Raw genomic sequence first — 26791 nt, 5'->3', positions numbered from 1 at the left:
TACTGCTCTTGCTGTATTTTAGATCACATAGATGCAGGCTTGGTGAGCAGAAGACAATAAAAAAACATTTAAAAACATTTAAAAATCGTACTGTTTTGACTGGTAGTGTATATCAAGCATGTGTACAGTAGCTGGACTGAAACCAAACATAATTTTGAAAAAGGTGATTATTCCAAGTAGGGGTGTGCGATATGACGATTTTTGATCGTGGACGATTAAAATGTCTCCACGATCTGCTTTTGAATAAATATCGTAGTATCGTGCTACAGTGTGCCTCCGTCTTAATATACTGTACATTCACTCACGGGACACTGCACTTATTCATATTCGCGATCACAAAAGTACATTATTTGAATGTGCTTCAAAGTCTTGCCGGTAAAATAACGCCATTTGGTCCGCGCGCTGTTCTGGCATGCGCTCCATGAGCGCGTAAACCTGAAGCACGTGCGCTAAAAGCCTGTCAGACAGCACCTGATTACTAAACTGAGCTATCTTTGGCGTTTAATTTGCTTATACTGTCAAAAACACGCAAGGATTACATTTAAACACAGTCGGTTGTCTAAAGTGAAAGTAAACAGTTAAGAGAAAAACGGATGCACACCTGTATAGATGCGTGCAGCTCTGCGACAGAGCTAAACATGCTGTCGATTGTCATTAAAGGGACAGTACACCCAAAAATGTTGTCACTCACATGTCCTAAATCTCTATTAATTTTTTTTTCTTGTGCTTAACACAAAAGAAGATATTTTGAAGAATGTGGGTAACAGTAGCTGGTCCCCACTGACTTAAAATAAATAAATAAAATATATGGAAGTAACTGGGGACCCAGCAACTGTTTGGTTACCCACATTATTCAAAATAAGTTTTATGTTCAGCATGTTTTATGCTTAAAAAAATGCGAGAGTGAGTAAATGATGACAGAATTGTCATTTTTGGGTGATGATACACTAATAAAACAAAACACAAAGGAAAATCACTCACTGCTCTTGACTGAAGAACTTCAATACAGTTGCTTTAAATGTTGCTTCTATGTATAATTTATGTATATAATGTATATAGTGTTTTATTTTTATATTTGTTAATTCAATTTCTTGAATGCTACTGATAAATACATGGACTGTACCTGAAAATTAAAGCACTGTTTGTTTTATTTGTATAGTATGTGTATTTGTAACATGTAGCTTATCTTTGTTCTTATTTTTTTAAAACAAAGAAAATAATGACAAAGATTAAATATCTGCCATTCTTTTTATTTTATATTTTGTTCCCTTGTAAGGTTTTGGTTTTAAAATAGAAAAATTAATTTGGCTGTACTACTCAGACAACTTGACAAAGAATCGTGATAAAATCGTGAATCGTGATATTTCTTGAAAAAATCGTGATATGATATTTTTACCATATCGCCCACCCCTAATTCCAAAGTATATTTCAAGGTCTATTCTAAAGCCATGTTTAGTTGGTGTTTAGTAAAGCCATGAGTGTTTGCACAAGAGAGGAGTTAGTGTGAGGCACTGATCTATTAGTGTGGCATCTTCATCGCTTGTGTTTGAAAAAGGAAATCAAGATACTTCCTGTTAGATTTTTGGGTGTAACATAGAGAATGTATTGTGTGTTGTGTTTTACAAAAAGTGCTTTACGAAATTAAAAACCGAGTCAAAGACTGAGAATTAGCGTATGGTTTTGCAGATTTGGTGTGTGCTTCTGGTGTTTGAGTGTCAGCTTTCACAAATTGTGTGACAAGTAAAGATTGTGTGTGTAAGCAGATGACAAAAACTGTAAGCTACATCCATATTAATCTAGATAGATTGGAAAATGCAAGTTTTTCTCAATATTTTGGCCTTTTATCCAGACTAAGACTTGTGGTTTTTCCAGCATTGTTGTTTTATATTATGACACAAATTGCACTTGCAAGTCCATCCATCTTCCACTTTAAAATTCTGTAAAAAAAAAAAAAAAAAAAAATTAAGTAAATTCCATTTGAAAAAAAGCTAGAAATCTTCTTTTTTTGGGATGAGTTTTGTTTGGCAGCCGTTGTTACCAGTCATGTGATCTTCTTTTTGACAGTGTGAGAAATGCATATATATTTATATATATTTATTTATATATTTAAACATGTATTTTTAAAAGTATTTATAAATGTAAAATATATTGTGGAAAAAAAATACTCTTTTTTTTGTCTTGATGGAAAATAGCAGTAAATAAATATTGTAAAAAATGTGCGTATAATATATATATATATATATACACACTCACACAGTAAAAGTGAAAGTGGTGACATTGTATAAACAAAAAATGGCCAAGAAATATATTTCCTAAAATATATATCTCTATATTTATTCTCATATTTCTGGGAGAGCTCATGTTGAACAAACTCTGGTGTATTGAGCAGATTCTGAATAAATGACTCTGATTGGCCGTTGTGTTCACACTCTCAACAAACTCGTCTGTGATTGGCTCCAATGATCAACGCTGCAGAAACACACTGTAAATAGAAAGTGTTGATGTTGTTCACAGTCACACAAACACACACAGGATCATCTGAAAACCAAAGCGAGCCGCTGCTGCAGAAACCTGCTATCGTTATGCTTTAACATTTAAACCAGCTTTCTCTATATTAGTGAACACATCTGTGAATAGTGAGGACATTCTGGACAAATCTAGTCAAAGCTGTAAACACACACAGACATCTTCACTGTTGAGCTGTTCTTGATGTTTCTCTCTTCTTGTGTTCAGATGCCTGTGATCTCACTCTGGATCCAAACACAGCAAACACTCGACTCGTTCTGTCTGATGACAACAGGAAGATCACACATGTGAGAGATCCTCAGCCGTATCCTGATCATCCAGACAGATTTGATGTTCCTCAGGTTCTGTGTGTTGAGAGTCTGACTGGACGCTGTTACTGGGAGACTGAATGGAGCGGAGATCGTTCTGGTCTATCAGTGTCATATAAAGGAATCAGCAGGAAAGGAGAGAGTGAAGTCTGTGTGTTTGGATTAAATGACAAATCCTGGAGTCTGTTCTGCTCTGATCACAGATTCACTGTCTGGCACAATAAGAACAGCACTAATATACCTGTCATCCGTTCATCCTCTAATAGAGTAGGAGTGTATGTGGACGTGTCGATGGGCTCTCTGTCCTTCTACAGTGTCTCTGACACACACACACTCACACACTTACACACATTATACACCACATTCACTAAACCACTCTGTGCTGGATTTATAGTTCATCCTGGTTCCTCAGTGTCTCTGTGTGATATTAAACGATAGAGAGACTGTCTGTAAATCCTCTTTCTGATGTTCACAGTCATCTAATCTCACATCATTACATCTGTATTCATTTATTTGTAATTAGTTTTTCATTGTCATCCAGAAGTTATAATCTAGATCAGACACATACTGATCTGAATCTTTAATAGAGGAATATGTTTGCTTTAATATTTATATTGTAAACTGATCATCAGAATTTCATAAAAGTACATTTGTGACTCATTTAATGATGAACTTGTTTATGAATCTGTGATATGAACTGATGACAGTGTGAATAATCATGAATGTGATTGAGATCAGAATGAAACAGAGGCTGAATTGACTCAGAATGAATCTGTCTCCTGATCGTCTGCTTTATTTTTGTGTCTGCGGTGATTTAACACTCAGTTCTCTAAATGAATTGTGTCCAAACACTCACAGTATCGCTGCTGAACACAGTTGATCTGGCTGTAATTCCAGTCTTTCAGGAGCTTCAATCTGCTGCTTGATCACTAGAAAATCTTCATCAGCATCTCTTCTTCTCAAATAATGGTCTTTTCTGCTTTACTAGATCTCCATGAACACAACAGATTGAGCCTCAGCTCTCACTCAGATCACATTCACATCACTGTCTGCTTAGATTCATCTCTACAAAAATCTGCATTAATATAATGCTGTAAATACAATCGGAAACTAGTCTTTTGAGACTATATATACTATATTTAAAATTTAACCTGAACAAAGACAGAGGTAAAGATTTCTGTTTTCAGTGAAAGAGTGCATGAGAGAGACGTGTGTTTGTACCTAGTATTAACTGTGTTATATTGAGCAAACGTCAGTAATACCAGTACATTTTGACTTTGTGGGGATATTTTTTGGTTATAAATCACAAAAATAAGGTGTTTTAAGAATGTAAAAAATGGCTGTAGTTTTGTGTGAGGGGTAGGGTTAGGGTAAGGAGTTAGAGAATACACTTTGTACAATAGAAAAACTATTAAGCCAAAGCAATGAACCCGTAAAACATAAAAATACAAAAGTGTGTGTGTGTGTGTGTGTGTGTGTGTGTGTGTGTGTGTGTGTGTGTGTGTGTGTCTGTGTGTAGTGTGTGTGTGTGTGTGTGTGTGTGTGTGTGTGTGTGTGTGTGTGTGTGTGTGTGTGTGTGTGTGTGTGTGTGTGTGTGTAGTGTGTGTGTGTGTGTGTAGTGTGTGTGTGTGTGTGTGTGTGTGTGTGTGTAGTGGTGTTCAGTTGTGGCCCAAACATTTCTGGCTGGTAATGCACTCACTTCTCCACACTTCTTACTAATGACAGTAGTTCAAATAAACAGGGGTTTGTAAGGTCAGATTGTCTAATTCAGTAGTTTGGTTAAAGTTCAAATCTGTTGTTAAATAATTGCTCAAAGCTATCTGGGATTATAGGGACAGATTTTGAGAGAGAATAAAGAAGATGAATGGTTTGGGTGCAGAGTTAATGATGGACACAAACATCCAAACTGTAAGATGAAGAAACTGAGATGAATGGAAAGCCACAACTGTGTCCCTGCGGTCAAAGACTGATGATGCTGATCAAAATCACTCTCCTCAACAGGTACGCTGACATTCTTCATTATTCTAATTCTGTGTCCTGCTTTACTGTTGTTTAAGCTTAAGAATAAATGTTTTTATTTTCTCTCTGAACTCTAGTCAACTTAAAGGCGTCATCAGATGCCCATTTTCCACAAGTTAATATGATGCTTTAGGGTCCCAATCAAAAGTCTGTAATATACTTTGATTAAACATTCATAATGGTTGTGTAAAAAGAAACACTTATTTGTACCTGGTAAAAATAGCTCTATTCTCAGCAACCGATGTTAGTACATGGCCCTTTAAATGATATGAACCTCTGCTCAGCCCTCAGTTCTGTGGGGCGTCATCACATCACACATGAGGTGTTGTCTAGACAACAGTAGAGGGGACAGTTTGGGGAAACAATGGTCGCGGGAAGCTTTGAAAACACACCTGTGCAACCATAGCTGTTTGGACCCGGGACAAGATGACACCCGCGAACAAGTTCGGCAATTACGGCTTGAACAGGGCGTTTCTGAATGGTTAGTAAACTTAGTGTCACTTTCATTTATCTTTGTATGTACTGGTAAGATAGCGTACTGAGAGAGATATAAACGCCATGTGTTTACTGAGGTATAGATGATTGTAAAATTATGTTTAGAATTGATGTCTTGAATGTGTTTTTCTTATATTTTTCACAAAACAGACAAGTCATTTATCACATTCTCAAGAATCTGACCATGTAAATCATTTTATTGTGTGACAAACACAGATCAAATGATCTTCAATTGAATCGCGATATCAGAATATTACTTCAAGAGTATAATAATATATTCTATTACTTTCCTCCACATACTACTGCACTCTAAAAAATAATACCCTACATCTACTCAATAAAATTGTGGCAACAGATTATTACAAGCAATATTATTAATTAAATTCAACAACAATTGAGAATTGAGTTAGATTTAATCAAATGAGCTCCTTAAAAATTAGCCATTCAAATGAAGTAGATGCAAATAGCACACATAAAAAATTAAGTAATATTTAAACAAACATATTGTTTTCATTAATAAATACTACTTAAAGGAATAGTTTTATTACTTTTAATTAAATTAAAGTTTATTACTTTTTAATTAATTAAAGTATTATTACTTTTAATTAAACTTTTATAATAACATTTTATTAAAATATGATTCCAGGTGTGAATAAAAGACACAGATGTTAAAGATTAATTACAAACTTATGCTTTATTGTCAACAATCACAATAGCATCTATTAGTAATTAACATTCCGTCTTCCAACAGAACCAACTGGTTTTTATCCACAATATTTTCTAAGACATATAATTTCAAGTCTAGAAAACACGGTTTCTTTTTTGGGTACACGTTGTTACATTGTTTCAAATAAACCCCCTTTTTTACACAAACACAAAAAATAAAATAAAAATAAATTTTTTCAACAACATTGAACCACTGTAGAAACTTTACACTTGAATCTTCTAAAACTGTAGATTTAAACAACTGGACTTAAACTTAACTTACAGCCCTGGGAACACCTTCAAGGTAGACCTGAGTGACTGGACCCTGTTTGACAGCTTTGAAGCATCCAAGTCCAAGAAAAGTTTCTGTAGTACCTCAGAAATATACTTTAGATGCCTGGGATAATGGAGATTCAGTGCATATGTCAAACCAAGGAGGACACAGCAAGCCCTGGGAACATCTTACAACTTTCTCCCCTTCGACAACAATTTCAATGTCACTGGAAGCTCCTGTCTTGGTCACAATTACTGCCATCACAAGCTGTTCATTTCCTGTCTGGTCTTCATTGTCCTGTAAAATGAAATAACAGTGACACTCAAAAACTATGAAATATTGGTCACAAGAAAATCTGAAACTCACATTAGTTTAAACAGAAAATACAATCAATATACACTACTAGTCAAACGTTTGGAATCAGTAAGATGTCCAGAATCATTACTCCAGTCTTCAGTGATCCTTCAGAAATCACTCTAATATTCTGATTTATTATCAGTGTTGGAAACACTTGTGCTGCTTAATATTTTTTGGGAATCTGTGATATTTTCTCAGGATTCTTTAAACAATAAAAGGTCAAAAAGAACACCATTTATTTAAAATAGAAAGGTTTTCTAACAACATATACTACTGTTTCAAAGTTTGGGGTCAGTAAATTTGTATTCTTTTTTAAAAAAGAAAAATGTTTATTCACCAAGGATGTGTTTAATTAATAAAAAAGTGATAGCATAGATTCACATTTTCGATTGTTACTCAAAGAATCCTGAAAAAAAAAAAAAAACGAATCACAGGTTCCAAAAAAAAAAAGTATTTCGAGGCACAGTTTTCAACATTGATAATTATAATAATAAATCAGTATATTAGAATGATTTCTGAAAGATCACGTGACACTTAAGACTGGAGTAACAGCTGATGACAATTAATCTTTGCATCACAGGAATAAATTATATTGTAAAGTATGTTAAAATAAAAATCAATATTATATTGTAATAACATTTTGCAATAATACAGTTTTTTTTCTGTATTTCTGTAATAAATGCAGCCTTGATGAGTATAAGAGACTTCTTTAAAAAACATTAGAAGTCTTACCGATTCCAAACTTTTGACCGGTAGTGTATAAATTCACACTTCTGGGGCCTCATTTATAAAGACTTACGTAGAAAACATCCTTGATTTTATCTAAGAACTTTTCTGATTTGATCAGGCACGTGCACAGGTAGGGCTCAACCTGTGCAGAGCACATGCCCTTTTTGTAATTACACTCGGAAGTGCCCTTTTTGGGGGGGAGATTTTATTTTTATTTTTTTATAAACCAATGCTATTGGTAACCCTTTACGTCTGTTTGTCTTTTTAACAAATATTTAACCAATTAAATGCATTAAAAAGCGCATCTCTTAGAACCGCTCAAACTGTCAGTCAAACTTCACAACTCCGCCCCCTGAGCGCCGCGAACTTTTATAGCAGAAGCAGATGAACGTCTTCGTCTTGTAACGGTAAAATATCTTGTTTGAATAAGTGCAACGTTGTCTTTATGAAATAAACACTAGTCCAGGGCTCGCAAAATTGCTAGCCCGACGTCCCGGGGCTATTGTGTTTTCAGTCGGGCTACCAAAATGTTTGACTATTGTAAAGGAGAGGGCTCCTGCAGGTCCTTAAAAACTCCTCAAATTTAAGGTCATAAAAAGTTTTAAATATTTTAAATAGTATAAGAAAAGTCTTAATTATAATTTAGGAGGTCTTACATTTGGGGACGGAAAGACAAGAATCGTGATAGGGCTGGATAAAACTTCAGAAGGCAACGATGGTACTGAATAAATATGTGCACTGCATGTTTCAAAGTCAAAACACGGCACTGATGTCTTTATATGAATGTATCTGAATGGAACCGATTGTCCTCAGAAACGTGTCCTTGGCATTTTCATTTCATGCCTGATAAAACTGCATTAATGCTGCTTTTTATACAGCCATTCCTATGGAAACCGTAGTATTTCAGCGCTCCTAAAGCGCCCCCCATGACAGAGAATTTTTATTTCCACATTTTTTCAGCTGTTAATGGTCAAATGATTGCAATTATCGACCTATGTTTTTATGCAGCAAACGCAGTTGTTGTAAATGTGAATGAAGTTAATGTGCCTTGTAAAAATCTAAACAATTAAGACAGTAATATTTATGTTTTAAATAAATATAATAAATGATATACTTGATTTATCCCTTTTAAATGGTATAAAGGCTGAAATGCCATTGTATAAGATATTTTGGTGTGAACCTGTATCTGAATTATAAATCATGCCATTTTATGGCTAAATATTCTACCGTACATTGTCCAATCCTACTCATACTGTTCATTTTACTTGTGCAGCTCATAAAAAAGGTCATACATTGCCTTAAATTGATATTTAAAAATTCTGCAGATACACCAAATAGTGAAATAAAATTCCTTCCTTGATATTTGTTTATATTTATGTATTGAAAACATTTTTGATTGACATTTAGGCTCCTATCTGATTTTCTATATTTTAAAAAAAGGTCTATTTTTATTTGGGCCAGTTAAATTAATTTTCGGGCAACCAAAATCTGAAGAGTACCTGCCCGAAAGTAATTTACATGCTGATGCATGTAAATTACTTGATGTAATTTATTAACATTTCATCATATTATATAGCCTATGGTCACACAGCATGGTAGGTTAAAGTTTACGATGCTATTATATTATGCATGTATTTGCTGGCTAGATTTTTAAAAAAATCTAGTATTGTATTCTCCCCACTCGTCTTTACATGTATAAACATAGAAAGACATGGTTTTGGCAGCCATATCACCCTGTAGCCCAAGACTGGTCGCCCACTGAAGCTAAGCAGGGTTGAGTCTGGTCAGTACCTGGATGGGAGACCTCCTGGGAAAACTAGGTTGCTGTTGGAAGAGGTGCTAGAGAGGCCAGCAGGGGGTGCTCACCCTGTGGTCTGTGTGGGTCCTAGCACCCCAGTATAGTGACGGGGACACTATACTGCCAAAAAGCACCGTCCTTCGGATGAGACGTTAAACCGAGGTCCTGACTCTCTGTGGTCATTAAAAATCCCAGGATGTCTTTCGAAAAGAGTAGAGGTGTGACCTCGGCATCCTGGCCAAATTTGCCCATTGGCCTCTGACCATCATGGCCTCCGAATCATCCCCATATTCCGATTGGCTTCATCACTCTGTCTCCTCTCCACCAGTAAGCTGGTGTGTGGTGGGCGTTCTGGCGCACTATGGCTGCCGTCGCATCATCCAGGTGGATGCTGTACACTGGTGGTGGATGAGGAGACACTCCTGACACTGTAAAGCGCTTTGAGTGTCTAGAAAAGCGCTATATAAATGTAACTAATTATTATTATTATTATTATGGTTTACTACTGTAATAATGTTGTATTAAATTGAAAAAAACTTTACACAATGAGAATGAGAATCATCAGGTCACTGTGCATTCTATATATTTTATCATGCAGAATGTAATCTGCATGTACGCAAAGCAAAGAAAAAAGAAAATGAACATCTTACACAACTAAATAAGAGAGAGTGCACAACCAATTCACAAACACAGGACAAATAATACACAGACAACCACCCAAGAGGCAAATTGGTAAACTTTACTAGAAGGCCAGGTGTATTTGCACTGTATAATGCCAAGCTATCATAAAATATAATTTAGAAATTAAATGGTCTTTAAATGCCTTTGCCATATGTCATTATAATTGTGTATAACATGTAGACCTATTATTTTTATTTTTTTTGGTGGTGGAGGGGTTCGTGGAGGGGTTGGGGGTGCCCTTTTTTCAGTTTCAGCACATGCCCCTCAAAAGGTCTGTGCACGGCCCTGCCATTAAGCTTAAGATTTGAGCAACTGATGATGAACTATTGGGCCAATCTAAAAGGTCATAATGAAAGATGTCATCCTACAGTTAAGTGTCTTACCCCTTGTTGGGAAAGTGGGAAGGCTAAGACAGAATGCTTTGCTTGGGCATCTAGTAAAATAGCAATTGAAATGAAATTGCAGGAGAGTAAGTTCAGTCCTACTGTTCCTTGTTCAAGGACGCCGCCTTGGTTGTTTTCACCACTAATTATAGACTTCTATATTCAAGGAGAAATAAAAAGACTTAATGGGAAAGGAAACTGGGTTGAAAAAGTGGAGGACAGAATAAGGTCTATATATAATTCATTTATAGCTGCATTTACGGATGGCTCAAAAGATCCTAAGAGTGGTTTTACCGGTTTTGCGTTCACTATTCCAGAACTAAAGGTAAATGTTAAGGAAAGAACCTCTGATCATCTGACAGTATTTACTGTGGAAATGTTAGCTATTTTAAGCGTATTACAGTGGGTGGAACAAAACAAAATTACCAAGGTTTTAATTTGCTCTGATAGCCTATCATCATTAATGTCTCTTCAGTCGGTATCATCTAATAACAGACTTGATATTGTGTACGAAATATATGAGACTGTATACAGACTGCAGCATATTAATGCAGCGGTCAGATTTATGTGGATTCCAGCTCATAGGGGGATTGAAGGAAATGAAACAGCAGATATGTTGGCTAAGAAAGCTTTGAAACTTGACATAATTACAAAAGTGGCAGTAAGTAAAGCTGAAGTTAAAGTAAAAATAAAGGAAAATGTTATGAAGACATGGCAGAGACAATGGGGTGAAGGAAAGAAAGGGCGGCATTTATACAATATTATACAAGAAGTGGGGAAAAGGAAACCTACAGGTCGATGTGCTAGAGAAAGTAGCATTATTTCAAGGTTGAGATTAGGACATACTGGATTAAATAAAACTATGTATTTATTAAAAAAAGCACCCTTCAGGTATGTGTGATTGTGGAAGGGGAGAGGAATCAGCGGAACATGTGATTAGTGAATGTGTCAAATATGAAAAACAAAGGATAAAATTAAAAGAGGAAGTACTGAAGTTTGGAGAAAACATGTTGAGCCTTAAAAATCTTTTTAAAATCGGAGAGCAGATAATGGGAGATTTGTTTAACTTTTTAAAAGAAACTGGTTTAATGAAAAGGATTTAATTGATTGGTAAAGTAATTATAAAGGTAGGAAGAAGGTAAAGTAAAGTTTTTTTTTTTGAGTCATACCGTGATTAGATGCTTACATTTCTGGCCCACACTCCAGCACAGTAGGTGGCGGATATGCACCTTAAATGCCGGTTGCCACCCGCCATTAAAAAGACGAAGAAGAAGAAGAAGAAGAAGAAGAATTTGGCAGGGGTCGAAAATGGGCACAACACCGTGGACACTCTATTTCAGGAAACACGAAAACAAAAGCTACTATTTCTTGCCCGAGAAGACGCCATTATGGAGATTTGATAAACTTCAAATGTCAAACTTTAAGGTGAGTTATTTTCTTGTGATGGCACGAATATTATCGGATGTCTTTTGATTCGTGTAACTTTAGATCATTTGTTCAGTTGGTTTATATAACAGCACAATGAACACTTAACACATCTTACTCTGATCCTTAAGTAACCCACTGTTGAACAGTTTCAGTGTCTCTTCAGTTGAAGTATATGTTCATATGAGTGTCACATTAATCAGTAAAACATCTGTATGCCATAAACTCATCACTAAACTAAACCTGATCTCCAGATGTTCACATTTACAAATCCACTCCTGGCTACTTACTATTGAAATGTGGGTTGATAATGTTAAATGTTTTGCATGTTTTAATTTGTAATGAATATGTAAATGTATAATGCATATAGTTTGTGACAGCATGAAGCTGAGCAAATGACACTCTTTCTTATTTTACACTGTTTACTGTGGTAAATGTTTTCAAGTTTGTGTTGTGCTGTCATGATTATCAATAATGAGATATCTGTTACACAAGTCTCATGCATGATGAACATATAGGCCCCTATGCATATGTATTTGTTTACTATAGAAATGTGTAAAGCACAAGCCTTTCTGTTCTTTTCTCCATCAGAGTTTCAGCAGTAAAGCAACAGGCATCATGTTTGTCTGATCATCACACACTGATGACCTAAATCAGAGAATCTGAGGTGACTATCCATTATTATTTTAATCAGCTTAATCCACAATGATAGACTTTTGACTGCAGTTTAATGTCTAAAGTATTTATTTATAGTAATGGTTACCAACATGTTCATAATTCCTAAAGAGAGGTGTTTTTATGTTTGTATGTTCAGTAGACAATTACACAATGTGATCCAGCAACATTACAGCAGCATCAGAGACTGAGTGTCTGAATCACGCTCTACATCACTTTATATTAATATTACAAATGAACTGGACCAATGATGACTCTACTGTCTCTATAGTAACAAACACAACCTTCACATGAATCTGATTAGCAGATAAACCACACGCTCTGATTTCAGTCTGAGTTTTTAATTTCAGCGAGTAGTTTGCTGTGTGCATTCAGTTTAACAACATTTAAAGTTAAAGACAGTAAACTTCATTATTCAGCTCAACTGTGCTCATATGTTTTATATTCTAGCTCCGCTTATCTATTAAATGTGTGCCGTGAAAGTGCACTGTTTTCTAGTGTATATGCTTTAACTTCTCAGGTTATATCAGTGTATGACCTACTTTAGATGAGGCCAAAATTACAACAGCATATACATATATTTAATTGTTTGACCAAAATGATTGCTAGAGACAATTTAGTAGTTGCTGGATATTAGTTGGGACACGTCAAAGCATCTCTAATAAATTCTATATTCTACACTCTTGGTCTCTAGTTAATTATGGGTAATAAAGGGAGCAGTGAGAGAACAGCATCTCAAAGACACAACAGAGAGTCTCTGAAGAGTGACAGATCAACTCCTCATCCTCCTAAACTCAGTGATGAACCAGTGACCTCTGACCCCAGGTGAGACACTATCTACTATTAGACAACAGAGAGACTCATAATGAAGTTAACAGCAGGAAGAACTGAAGGAAGACATATTTGTGTTTTCTCATATATATTCCAGCAGGGGGAGGCAGAGATCTTCATCTCCTGAACCCAGCTGTGTGTCTCTGAAGAGTGATCGATCAATGCATCATCCTCCTGTATTCAGTAATGAACCAGTGACCTCTGACCCCAGGTGAGTGTAAATGTAATTGTTTTGACAGATCTAGTAAAACTAGGAGGAAACTAATGGATTAATATGAGAGTTAAAACTAGGAGAAATATTTTGATTTCCAAGACACTGAAAACAGAATCATGAGATGAAAGCAGGGTTTCCGCGGGGTCTTAAAAAGTTTTAAAAAGTCTAAAATTTAAAAATCAAAATTTTAGGCCTTAAAAAGTCTTAAATTCGCTGTTCTAGGTCTTAAATAATTTTACACAGGTCTTATTTTTCCAATGTCCATGTAACGCTACCTCTAATGCTCTTTTAAATTCTCTTTGTTGTTTCCGTGGTGTTGTAGTTCTTTATTCCACTATTCCAAATATAATTTGCTGCATTTAAACTACAAATGAGACCAGCATGCAATAACCAATCAGCTTTCTGTTATTGGCGCGAGTCTCTCTCGGATTGTACCGCAGAAGTAAAATGGATTTAACTTTTTAGCTATGGGGAAGTGCAAGTTTAGCGATACTTAGCTTGAAAAAAACTGAATATAGTGCTTGGCTGAGGCCAGTTGCTAACAACTAGATTTTTTTCTCCCTCTGTGGAAGTTACTGCGTCTTCAGAATCGCAGTAGCAGAATACAGGTCAAACGACCTTTTTCTGTATATAATGTTATCAATAGTAATAATAAGATATATAGGTCGAGCTAGCTGACCGCCAGCCTTCGAAATACTTCTAAAATGTTTTTTTTTTTTTTTTTTTACTTGCCCGACCGAACAAACCGCCTGATTAAAACTGAAGTGACAAAAACAACTAGCAAAGCATCCAAAGGCAAGAAAGATTCATATTTTAATACATTAAATGTAAACAGAAATTGATAATGGATAGTGTATTTCTGGTCTATTTGTGACATACTTTAAAACAAATGAATGTAACAGCACTCTAAAGAAACACCCTGAGGTAAAAATTTCAAATGTATAGTTTATTTATAACATGATATAGTTCAGTAATATACCAAGTGAGCTTTTTGCTGAAAATTCTCACAATTACAAATGTTACATTAATTTTAGCTCAATAAAAAAGTAGTTAGTCAAGTAGTTACTTACATATTAGACAATATGCAACATTAGCAGAAGCATTCTCCTAGCAACGTTCTGCTATAATTCAGCGTTTTGCTCGAATCAGTCGAAATAACTCGCTCATGAAGTGACTTACCGCCACCTGCTGGTAGTTTAGTGTGTTTAAAAGTATGCCTCCACACCCAACATTTCTAATGTATATATTTATAAATCAATAAATGTATTTAAAACATTAATCTCACTTTTAATTTTGCAGTGTAAATTACGTAATCTCACTGCTAACAGCCATTTAGAATTTATTGATAAATTCATAAAATAAATTTCAAAGGTAATGCATACATTTCAAAAGTAAAAAAAAGGCCTTTATAAAGGTAAATGAAATATGGAGATTTAAGATGTAAAAGCTAATAGAGCACTGATGAAAATATTGCTTCAGGATTTTTTTTTTTACGTCAGATATTTCTAGTGGTACTTTTATGGGGATATTTTGTGTGGAATAGTGTCTGCTGATATGAAAAGTTCACTGTATATTGTAGTAATAAATTTAATTTATGACAGCCATGAAATTGTGTTTACTTTTTACATTAAACACATTAAATATTACATGTATGCATGTAATATAATATCTATTTCCATTACAGGTTCGGTCTTAAATTTCATATAAGGTGGTATTAAAAAGGTCTTAAAGGGATAGTTCACCCAAAAATGAAAATTTGATGTTTATCTGCTTACCCCCAATGCATCCAAGATGTAGGTGACTTTGTTTCCTCAGAAAAACACAAACGAAGATTTTTAACGAAAACCGGTGCAGTCTGCCAGCCTTATCATTGACCTGGATGGGCACCAGACCTTTAAAAGTAAACAAAAACATGCACAGACAAATCCAAATTACACCCTGCGGCTCGTGACGATACATTGTCCTAAGACACGAAACGATCGGTTTTTGTGAGAAACTGAACAGTATTTATAGCATTTTTTACCTTTGATACACAGCCATGTCCATCTGTCATGTGCACGAGTTTGGCATCAGTCACGTCACATGAGCACGCGCTCTATACGCAAACGCCGGAAGCGATCTGTAGCATGTATACGACACTCATTGTTTACACAGTGCACAGAGATTGTGGGTATAGCGGCTATTCAAAATGGTAATTACTTGCGCGTATCCTGATTGTTTAAACCGATTTAAAGCTAAAAGATTACGTTAGTTTGCGCAAACTCATCCGGGACTTTTCACTGATTTCCCCTTACGGCGTTTGCGTATTCTACGCCAGAAGCGCTACACATGTGACGTGACTGATGCACATGACAGATGGACGTGGCTGTGTATCAAAGGTAAAAAAATGCTATAAATACTGTTCAGTTTCTCACAAAAACCGATCGTTTCGTGTCTTAGGACATCAATGTATCGTCACGAGCCGCAGGGTGTAATTTGGATTTGTCTGTGCATGTTTTTGTTTACTTTTAAAGGTCTGGTGCCCATCCACGTCCATGATAAGGCTGGCAGACTGCACCGGTTTTTGTTAAAAATCTTCGTTTGTGTTTTTCTGAGGAAACAAAGTAACCTACATCTTGGATGCATTGGGGGTAAGCAGATAAACATCAAATTTTCATTTTTGGGTGAACTATCCCTTTAAAAAGTCTTAAATTTCACTTTTTCATATCTGCAGAAACCCTGTGAAAGTTAGTGCTGCGCTTCACTCTGAAACACAATACATCAGACTATAAACCTTTCTGCAATTAGATTTTAGTTTGTTATCCAGTGCTTTATCAAATCAATAACACACACAACACTGCAGCTGGAACTAGACTTTACAAACTACTGAATGACAATGATCTCATTATGTGCTTTATTTAATGTTACAGTTGTTGGAATATCATTTTGTAAGACCTTTATAGCTGAAAGCAGTAATAGGTAGTGTTCCTCACATCTTGAAAATACATTTAAGGGGGGCGCTAGAGGGACCTCGAAGAAGATGGCCGCATAATCTGTTAGCTCCGTGCCAGTTCCCTTTTTTCTAATTTATCTTTTAGTTAATTTGAAGTCAATCGCTCTTACATTAAACAGCAATGTCCGAGATCAAAGAATCACGAGAGTTTCCACTCTTCGCTTCCTCTCGGCCTTCCAGAGCTGCAAAAAAAAAGCAGGCCGAGGCGGAGGAGGCCTTGTCAGACCAATCTGACGCCATGCTGACCGAAATTCGCTCGCTGGGAGCCAGCCTGGGCAATATCGATGGCAGACTGAGTGCAATCGATAGTCGCTTGGACAATATTTCTACTTCAGTTGTCGCAATACAGGAATCCCTTTCTAATTTAACCGGTAGAGTGGCGTCCAACGAGTCACGACTAACCGAGGCAGAAGCAAGAATCTCCTCTGCTGAAGATGCCATGTTATCGCAGGAAAGAAGAATCACGTCTCAGGACAAAGATCTATCATTACTTAGAGCCAAAATAGACGACTTGGAGAACCGAGGCAGGCGGAAAAACCTGAGGATCGTCGGCCTCCCTGAGAAAGCTGAAGGTTCTGACCCTATTGCGCAATATTTGACAAGGATGTTGCCGAAATGGCTGGACCTTACTCCTGAAACACACTTTGAGATTGAACGAGCTCACAGGTCTCTCGGCCCGGTGCCGGGAGCAAACCATGCTCCACGAAGTGTTTTAGTGCGATTCTTGCGCTATGTGGACAAAGAGTTGATACTGCAAGCAGCGCGGAAAAAACGGTACATCTGCCACGAAGGGATTCAACTGCGCTTCTTTCAAGACGTATCCGCCGAGGTGCTGAAGAAACGCCGGGAGTTCGACGATGTCAGGAAGAAACTGTCTGCCTGTGACATGTTTAGAGGCTTTGCTTACCCTGCCAAACTTCGTTGCCTTCACGGAACTCGGATGCATCTTTTTTCTTCCCCAGCCGAAGTCGTGGAGTTTATGAAAACATTGGAAGATAAGTAATGCCAGAAGGGTAACGTTTACAATAGATACAAGTATGTTAAACTGAAAGCTGTTGATTCTGTTATAGACTTTCTTTTATTGCGTTGACTCTTAACAATAATCCGAGGACGTTTTATTTTGAAAATGGATATGTGGCCAGGATATAGATTTTTTTATTTTATTTTATTTTTTTTGTGTGTGTGGGCGGATCGCTGGCCAAACGTTTAACCCTCGGATATTGGATCTACGGGAAGGGAACTGGTCTGTAGCGCTTGCGCGCCCCCTATGGGTATAACTCTGTATTGCTACTTGGTATGGGCTGTTACCACCTTATGCTCGGTGCCGGTCGGGTAAAGTAACCTAACTTTAGTCTCTCGGGGTGTGCCTCGTCGTTTGGGGACGAGGCTGGAGGGCAGGGGGAGGGGGTGTTGGGTTCAATATGTCATGTTTTGTGTTCTAAAATACAAAAATCTTTCTTGTCGGTCTTATGTATGTTTTAGGTTTGATGCAGTCTTAAACTTACAGCTTTTTTTGTTTTTACTTTTCTCTGTTTCATGACTATGTACAATACGACCAGGGTTATTACATGGAATGTTAAAGGGCTTGGACATGTGATTAAGAGGAAAAAAATATTAACCTATCTGAAAAAACAAAAAGCTACTATCGCTATGCTACAAGAGACACATTTATCTGACTCAGAACACATAAAATTAAAACGGGATTGGGTTGGACAGATATTCTTTTCATCGTGTAAAGCAAACACCAGGAAGAGAGGTACAATTATTTTAATCAGTAGGCATTTCCCTTTTATTCTAGAGCACCAGATTAACGATCCAGATGGAAGATATGTGTTAATCACAGGCACAGTATATGGGCAATCTATCACTTTACTTAATGTTTATGCTCCAAACGAGGATTCCCCTGAATTTATATCTAAAGTCGTACTTTTGTTTAATCAGTACTGCAATGGCTTGGGACTTTGTGCTGGTGACTTTAACTGTGTCATGGATCAAAAAATGGATAAATCCACTTCAGAAACACTCACTCACCCTAGAGCATCTATGGTCCTCAAGGAACTTTGTAATGAGTCTGGAATCTCTGATGTTTGGAGAGAATTTAACGGGAGAAGTAAAGAATACACTTTTTATTCTAACCCCCATAGCTCGTATTCTCGTTTAGATTACATTCTGATCCCCATTCAATATCTTCATACAGTATCTGCATGTCAAATTGGCTCAATTGTTTTGTCTGACCATGCTCCAGTCTACTTAGACATGACGCTAAGCGTACACAGGACCACAAGGGTCTGGAGATTTAATTCTTCTATGTTGAATGATTCACCGTTTTGTGATTCAGTTCGGGAAGGGCTAAAAAATTATTGGATAGACAATGAAAATTCGCCGGTATCATCTGCAACTATTTGGGATGCTGCTAAAGCTACAATTAGAGGGCATATTATATCTTATACTTCTGCGTACAAGCGAACTTGGTATAGAAAAAGACAGGAGCTAGAAAATGAAGTAAAGAGACTGGAATGTCTACATAGTACAGCCCCTACTCAAACAAATTGGGCCCAATTATGTCGAGCCAGAGCAGAACTTAATTTGGACCACACAAACCACATTAAAAAACTTATTTTCTTTTCAAAACAAAAGTACTATGAATACGCAAATAAACCTAATAGATTATTAGCCCATCTAATTAAAAAAACACAGAATGAGAGAACAATTAAATCAATGAAGACGCCAGATGCGTCAATTACATACAATGCTGCTCAAATTAATAAATTATTCAGAAACTTTTACAAAACATTATATAAATCACAAGTTACTGCTGGACAATCTGATATTACTGAATTCTTAGACAGAATTCCTCTCTCAACTATTTCTGATGAAGATAGGACGTTTTTGGATTCACCTTTGTCACCAGAAGAAGTTTTTAGCGCAATCCATTCTATGCCCTCGAATAAATCTCCAGGCCCGGACGGATTCCCCTGTGAATTTTACAAAAAATTTTGGCCAGAACTCTCTCCTATTTTAATACCCGCCCTCCAAAATTTATTAGATCGTGGAATGGCTCCTGAGTCATGGAAAACAGCATCTATTTGTTTAATCCCTAAAAAAGACAAAGATCTTCAAGAATGTGCCTCTTACAGACCGATAAGTCTTCTGAATACCGATTACAAAATTCTTGCTAAGATACTTGCTCGCAGACTTGAAACTGTGTTACCACAAGTTATTAAGCCAGACCAGACAGGATTCATAAAATCACGTTTTGGCACAGACAATATCCGTCGACTCCTAAATATTATAAATTCAATACAAGCATGTAAAACTCCATCCCTTATTATTTCCCTTGACGCAGAAAAAGCCTTCGACCGAGTCGAATGGAAATTTCTTTTTGCCACCCTTAAAAGATTTAATCTAGGTCCCAAATTCATTGATTTGATCAAATTGCTTTATGCTAGCCCTCAAGCTACTGTGACTACGAATGGCCTGACCTCAAAACCCTTTGACATAGAAAGAGGTACAAGACAGGGGTGCCCTCTTTCACCCCTGCTCTTCGCCCTTGTAATTGAGCCACTAGCTGAATCGATAAGACAATGTCAACATCTTGTTGGAATAACGGTAGGAGACGAAGAACATCGGATTTCTTTATACGCAGATGATGTGCTGCTATATATTTCTGAACCAGATAGGTCAATCCCTGCGTTATTAAATTGTATTTCAGATTATAGTATTTTATCCGGATATAAAATTAACCTGTCAAAATCTATGGCACTCTCTTTCCATATACCTAATCTACTCGATCTTTCATCCCTTTCACCCTTTAAAATTACTTCTGTTGGTTTTAAATATCTTGGCATATTTATTACACCAATACTTAAGGATTTATTTAAAGAAAATTACGTTCCTCTTTTTGAAGTTATTAAAAAAGACCTTAACACGTGGAGGACACTTCCTATTTCTTTTTTGGGTAGGATTAATGTGATTAGAATGAATATTCTCCCTAAATTTTTATATTTATTTCAATCTCTTCCTTGTTATTTACCTAATACTTTTTTTAAAGACATTAATAAGCACTTTTCTAAATTTATCTGGAACCATAAAATGCCCAGAATTAATCTTAACAAATTAATGAAACCAAGAGAAATGGGAGGAGTCGCTTTACCAAATTTACAACTTTACTTTTGGTCAGCACAGGTAAAACACATGGTCAGCTGGTACAGCGAAAGAACAGACTCTAGATGGTTCAATATGGAGGCAACAGCCTGTGCTCCTCTCCCAATAAAATTCCTACCTTTTATTATAAATATTAAAAAACTTGAATGCACTTCAACAAATTTCATCATCTCAAATACTCTTTTGACATGGGGAGACATAAAAAAATATTTTCAAATTCCAGCTAATACAACTTTGTTTTCACCTATTGCTTTTAATCCTGATTTCCCTGTATCCTTACAAAATATTGGCCTTTCAGATTGGTCTAAACTAGGGATTCTAAAGTTATCGTGCCTCTTTACAGGCAGTACATTTAAATCTTTCCAAGAAATTTCTAGCCAATATAACATACCACAATCTAATTTTTTTAAATACCTTCAGCTGCGTCATTTCATAAAATCTTTGTCTGATAAGGGTAAATTGAGATTTGAACTTGCTGCCATAGAGCAAATTGTAACAAGCAGTTTTTCCAAGGGGTTAATATCCAAAATATACAGAGCTCTATCTTATTCATGTAAATCTTCTTTCAAGAGCTTAAAGAGTGTATGGGAAAAAGATTTAGGTCACGAAATTGAAGATACAGATTGGTCTGAAATATGTAACAATTTGTTCTCTAAATGTACTTCATTGGGTATTCATGAACTTAATTATAAATTCATTAACAGAGTCTATCTTACACCTTTACGTCTGAAAAAAATTTACAGAAACTCTTCTGATCTTTGTTTTAACTGTAAAAAATGTAAAGGAACATTCCTTCACTGTTTTTGGTATTGTGACAAAATCATTTCTTTTTGGAAGAAAGTACATTATTTTCTACAAAGGCTCTTTAAGTTAAAATTGTGTTTTTCTCTCGAATTTTATTTGTTATATGGTGGAGTAGAGAATGTACTGGACTCCCACACCAAACACTTGTTTCTAATTTTGGTTTATCTAGCAAAGAAATGCATACTTTTATTGTGGTCATCTCCTCAAGTACCATCTTTTAAAATGTGGTTGTCTCAAGCATGTACACTATTTCCACTCGAGAAACTTACCTATGATATGCATCAAAAGTCTGAGGATTTTTGGCAGTTATGGACACCTTTTTGGCGCTGCATTAATAATTTCTCTTGACTCTGTATTTCATGGTGCATATTTAGTCCCTAGCCTGATTGTGTTAATTTGTTTGTTTGTATATTTCCCATTATAGCTGTATAGCTGAGACTGTACTTGTATGTGCATGTGTATTGAAATAACCGACAATAAAAAAAAAAATAAAAAAAATAAGAAAATACATTTAAGACAAAACAAGAATGTCCAAGCAAGTGTATTCTATGACATTCTATTTCTAATAATGTTAAAGTTTTTTATTTATGAATTAGATTGAGTTCATTTCACCCACTCACACTTCAGTCTGACTGATATTTGATGATTTTATCACATTACACTGCTGTGTCACGTCTGTTTAGGACACAGTGTTAGAGACCTTTTATGTTATTATGAGAAGTGTAGAATATATTGTTAATTGTGAAACTGTCAAGACAAATTAGTGATGGTGATTGAAATACTAGAGAAAATGACTAACAGAACCTGTGATGACAGTTTGAGGAGGAAGTTGTTTAATCTCAGAGAGTTTGTTGTCACTGCTTGCTATAGGAGAATTAAAAGACTTTCATTTTCTGTGTATTTTCTTATCTGTGAAGCTGCTTTGGAACAATGTGCATTACAAAAAGTGTTATGCAAATAAACTTAAAATGAAGTTAATATGCAAGACAATAATTTGACAAAAAATATAAGAATGACATCTGTATTGATTTACTGTCATTTTAACAGCACTTTGTGCATTTCAGTACTTTTTCATGATTATAATGTATTGTCTTTTTGTTGTTGTTGTGTCAGCAGAATAAATGAAGTCTCCAACTTACAGTTTAGACCCTCTGCCATCCGTCTGACCAGTACATTCACTCCTGTTACACCGATCCTGAATAGAAATGATCAACCAGTGAATGATGAACTACAGAGAGTCAAAGACCAGCACAAAACCAGCATGAAGAACAAGTATGAGAGATTATTTGAGGGACTGAAACTCCAGGAGAATGAAACCCTCCTGAACAGCATCTACACACAGCTCTACATCATAGAGGGAGAGAGAGAAGGAGTGAATGAAGAACATGAGGTTTTACAGATGGAGAAAACAGCCAGAACACAAGACTCACAAGACACTCCGATCTACTGCAATGACATCTTTACAGCCTCATCTGAACCAGGATACAAGAAGAAGAAGAAGAAGAAGAAGAAGGAGAAAGACCAAATCAAGACTGTTCTCACTAAAGGCATCGCTGGAATCGGAAAAACCGTCTCTGTGCAGAAGTTCATTCTGGACTGGGTCGAGGGAAAAGACAATCAGGATGTAGATTTCATGTTTGTGCTTCCATTTCGAGAGCTGAACTTGATCCGAGATCATCAGTACAGTCTTCACAGACTTCTGCTGGACTTTCATCCTGAACTTCAAGATCTGGACTCAAAGATTTATGAGGAGTGTAAAGTTGTGTTCATCTTTGATGGTCTGGATGAAAGCAGACTGAGACTGAGGTTTTCAAGCAAAAAGAAAGTTTGTGATGTGACTGAGACTTCATCAGTGGGTGTGTTGATGTCAAACCTCATGAAAGGAGAACTGCTTCCCTCTGCTCTCATCTGGATCACCTCCAGACCAGCAGCAGCCAATCAGATCCCCTCCAAATACATCAACCGTCTGACAGAAATTCAGGGATTCAATGAGCCTCAGAAGGAGGAATATTTCAGGAAGAGAATCAGTGACCAGCATCAAGCCAGCAGAATCATCTCACACATCAGAAGAGCAAGAAGCCTCCACATCATGTGCCACATCCCCGTCTTCTGCTGGATCTCATCCACTGTGCTTCAGAAGATCCTGGAAGAAGATCTGAGTGCAGAAATCCCTCAAACTCTGACTGAAATGTACATCCACTTCCTGCTGATTCAGATCAACATGAGGAACCAGAAGTATGAAGAGAGAGATCCAGAGAAACTCCTGCAGTCCAACAGAGAAGTGATTGTGAAACTTGCTGAAGTGGCTTTCAAACAGCTGATGAAGGGCAATGTGATGTTCTATGAGGAGGACCTGATTGAGAGCGGCATAGACGTCACTGATGCCTCAGTGTATTCTGGGATTTGCACTGAGATCTTTAAGGAGGAATCTGTGATTCATCAGAGGAAAGTCTACAGCTTCATTCATCTGAGCTTTCAGGAGTTTCTGGCTGCTTTCTATGTGCTTTACTGCTATTTAACGAAGAACACAGAGACACTGGATAAATTTAGATTTTACAGATTTAATAATGACTCTCTGTATGATCTACTAACATCAGCAGTAGATAAAGCTCTCCAGAGTGAAAATGGCCAGCTGGATCTGTTCCTGCGGTTTCTGCTGGGCGTCACACTGGAGTCCAATCAGAGACTCTTACAGGATCTACTGACACACACAGAGAACAGCTCAGAGACCATCAGGAGAACCACACAGTACATTAAAAAGATGATCAAAGATGATTCTGGTCTCTCCACTGGTCAATCCATCAATCTGTTCCTCTGTCTGCTGGAAGTGAAAGATCAGACTCTGTCCAGAGAGATTCAGGAGTTTGTGAAATCAGACAAACACTCAGATGAGGAACTCTCTCCTGGTCACTGCTCAACAATCTCCTACATGATTCAGATGTCAGAGGAGCCGCTGGATGAACTGAACCCCATGAAATACAACACACCAGATGAGGGCAGAAGAAGACTGATACCAGCTGTGATCAACTGCAGAAAAGCTCTGTGAGTGTTGAATCATTAACTAAACTATCATATTAAATAATGAATCTGACCCCTTTAAAATAAATGTTCCTAAATGAGGGATTTTCTCCTAAATAACAGGCCAGAATCTAAAATGAGTCACAACACTCTTAATACAGTAGATAGTTGATCAAAATGTGTGTTAGTGCTGCAGTAAATACACTCAGTCTGATGTGAAACTCATTCATTAAATCAGCAGCAGATGAAGCAAAGAGACAGACACTATTCATCAGTAAAGCTGGAATTCAGACATTTTCACTTGTGAATGAAGATAAAATAGTGACATACATTACTGGTAATATCAATAGCAATAATAATATAACATTTAATCTTCACTAATTATTCATAATGTTTAATGTTCCAGCTATTTGACTATTACAGTACCTATTATGAGAGATATAGGTATATATAGAAATCGTTCCTTTGAATGAGTTAAAACATGAAAGCGCTGTATTTATGTGAAACAAGTAAATGGTCACAATTTGTCAGAAGTACAATCATAATATTTATGTCACAATTGTAAGTTCAGTGAAACTCTTCTGGGTTGGAGCCTTGTATTTTAGCCAGATCCAGACGGACCCCAGCGGACTTATTTACGGCCCTAGGGCTGAGCTGGACAATTCTCAGGTCATAGCTCAGATGTGGGTCTGGATCGGGCTTGTTTTAGGCTTCTCCTTATGTTTATATTTAACACATTCATCAATAATGGTGATGAAAAAACTTGGCATGCTGGTGGAAACAACACGATACCAGGCTACTGCGACTATCAACAGCGGCTCGAATGGAGTTTCGTATTTTAAATTATTTCCACTGAAAAAAATCTTAAAGAGTGATCGTCTGAAGCCTCCATGTCCTGCACTTCAGCTTCCACTCTCCACACAAACGACTGGATATGGGTCTAGCAGCACACATTTATATCGGTTAAGCATTTAACATTGTGATATGCTTGAACTGTTTTATATCTAGAATTTTTATTTTAGGCAAGTCGTGATGATTTAAGAAGACTAAACTGATCAAACATATGCTATGATCAACTCACTGTCTGCCGCTTGATCGTTACTTAAAAAAAAATGAAAACTTACATTTAACAAACAACACAGATTTACAGATATACAGATACAGATGTACTCACTCTCTTGTCATCCAAGATGTTTGTGTCTTTCTTTCTTCAGTCGTAAGGACATTATGTGCCCAAACTAAAGTGCCCGAAGTGCAAAGGTGCTGCATATCAATGCACTGCTCATGAGGATATCAGCCGACAGCTTTAATACAACAGTTACACAAGAAGTTATTATTAATTGACTTACATTGTCTGACTGTAACACTATTGTCTGATTTTGCTCTAATTTGTCGTCACAAATAGTTTGAAACAAGTCACAACTGCTGCACATCTCCATTCAAACACAGCGGTGTTTAGTTTATAAACTAACGTGTTTTTAAACGAATTAATGATTCAATTTTCCATTCATAAAGACAGTCACTTGTTTTATTCCTGAATAAATCAGCTGTTCAAACAAATCAAATGGATGATATGATTCAGTAATTAAATCAGTTTTAAATATCTTTTCAGTGATTTAAATCCTTTAATATTTCTATATTCAAAATGTTATGTTTAAAACATTAATCTCAACATGAATTTATGAATTTGATTGCTCTCTTGCCGCCTCTGAGCCTCATTAAACATGAAAATACACCTACAAGACACTTTTGTTCTTCTGTGCCACTTCTGTAGTACAAATGAATTTTGTTAATGATTTGAGTTGATTAGTAACTTATTCTTCTTCTACTTGTTCTTTTCTGTTGTTTTGTCATTGCACTATTAAAAACCTCTTTACATGTCTTTATTATTATTGTTTATCTCTTCCAGACTTTCTGTCTGTAATCTCTCTGCTCAGTGTTGTGAGAGTTTGTCTTCAGCTCTTCAATCCTCAAACTGTGTCCTGAGAGAGCTGGATCTGAGGAACAATCACCTGCAGGACTCTGGAGTAAAGATTATTTCTGATGGACTGAAGAGCCCAAACTGTCAGCTGCAGATACTGAGGTACTGAAGAACATAGTAGAGATAATGTAGGATCTGTCTATATAAAGATATATGGTGTCATCAGTATAAAGTGAATGGAAAGGTTTGTGACACAGACATGGAGATTTAGTATTTGAGTCTGATTTCTACCTGTCCAGGTAATTTGGTTGTGTTCTGGTGGTGGTTTATGTAGCTCACAGTGGAAAGTCAATGAGAGTGGTGACTGCTGTGGCAGATTGTGTTCATATGCAGCATCCAGACGCTCCAGTACTTGTTGATATGAACCAGTTTAAACTGGATATAACAATGCAGGGTTTTAAGTGATATGTAA

General features: G+C 36.4%; 1 protein-coding gene across 1 annotated transcript in view; it reads left to right on the top strand.

The window, feature by feature from the left end:
• The window catches only part of LOC141336297 (uncharacterized), a 55958-nt gene that overhangs the window by 26753 nt on the left and 2414 nt on the right, over positions 1-26791 (top strand). The window contains exons 11-15 of the mRNA XM_073841863.1: positions 2734-3269; positions 13070-13200; positions 13304-13417; positions 22494-24422; positions 26308-26481. Of these exons, the coding sequence (XP_073697964.1) occupies positions 2734-3269; positions 13070-13200; positions 13304-13417; positions 22494-24422; positions 26308-26481 (2884 nt within the window). The remainder of the gene's footprint in view (positions 1-2733; positions 3270-13069; positions 13201-13303; positions 13418-22493; positions 24423-26307; positions 26482-26791) is intronic.

Source organism: Garra rufa, chromosome 6 (assembly GCF_049309525.1).
Source record: "Garra rufa chromosome 6, GarRuf1.0, whole genome shotgun sequence".
In the NCBI taxonomy this organism is placed as follows: Eukaryota; Metazoa; Chordata; class Actinopteri; order Cypriniformes; family Cyprinidae; genus Garra; species Garra rufa.
Note: the sequence above shows the minus strand (reverse complement) of the source record. Positions and strands in the feature narration are given on the sequence as shown.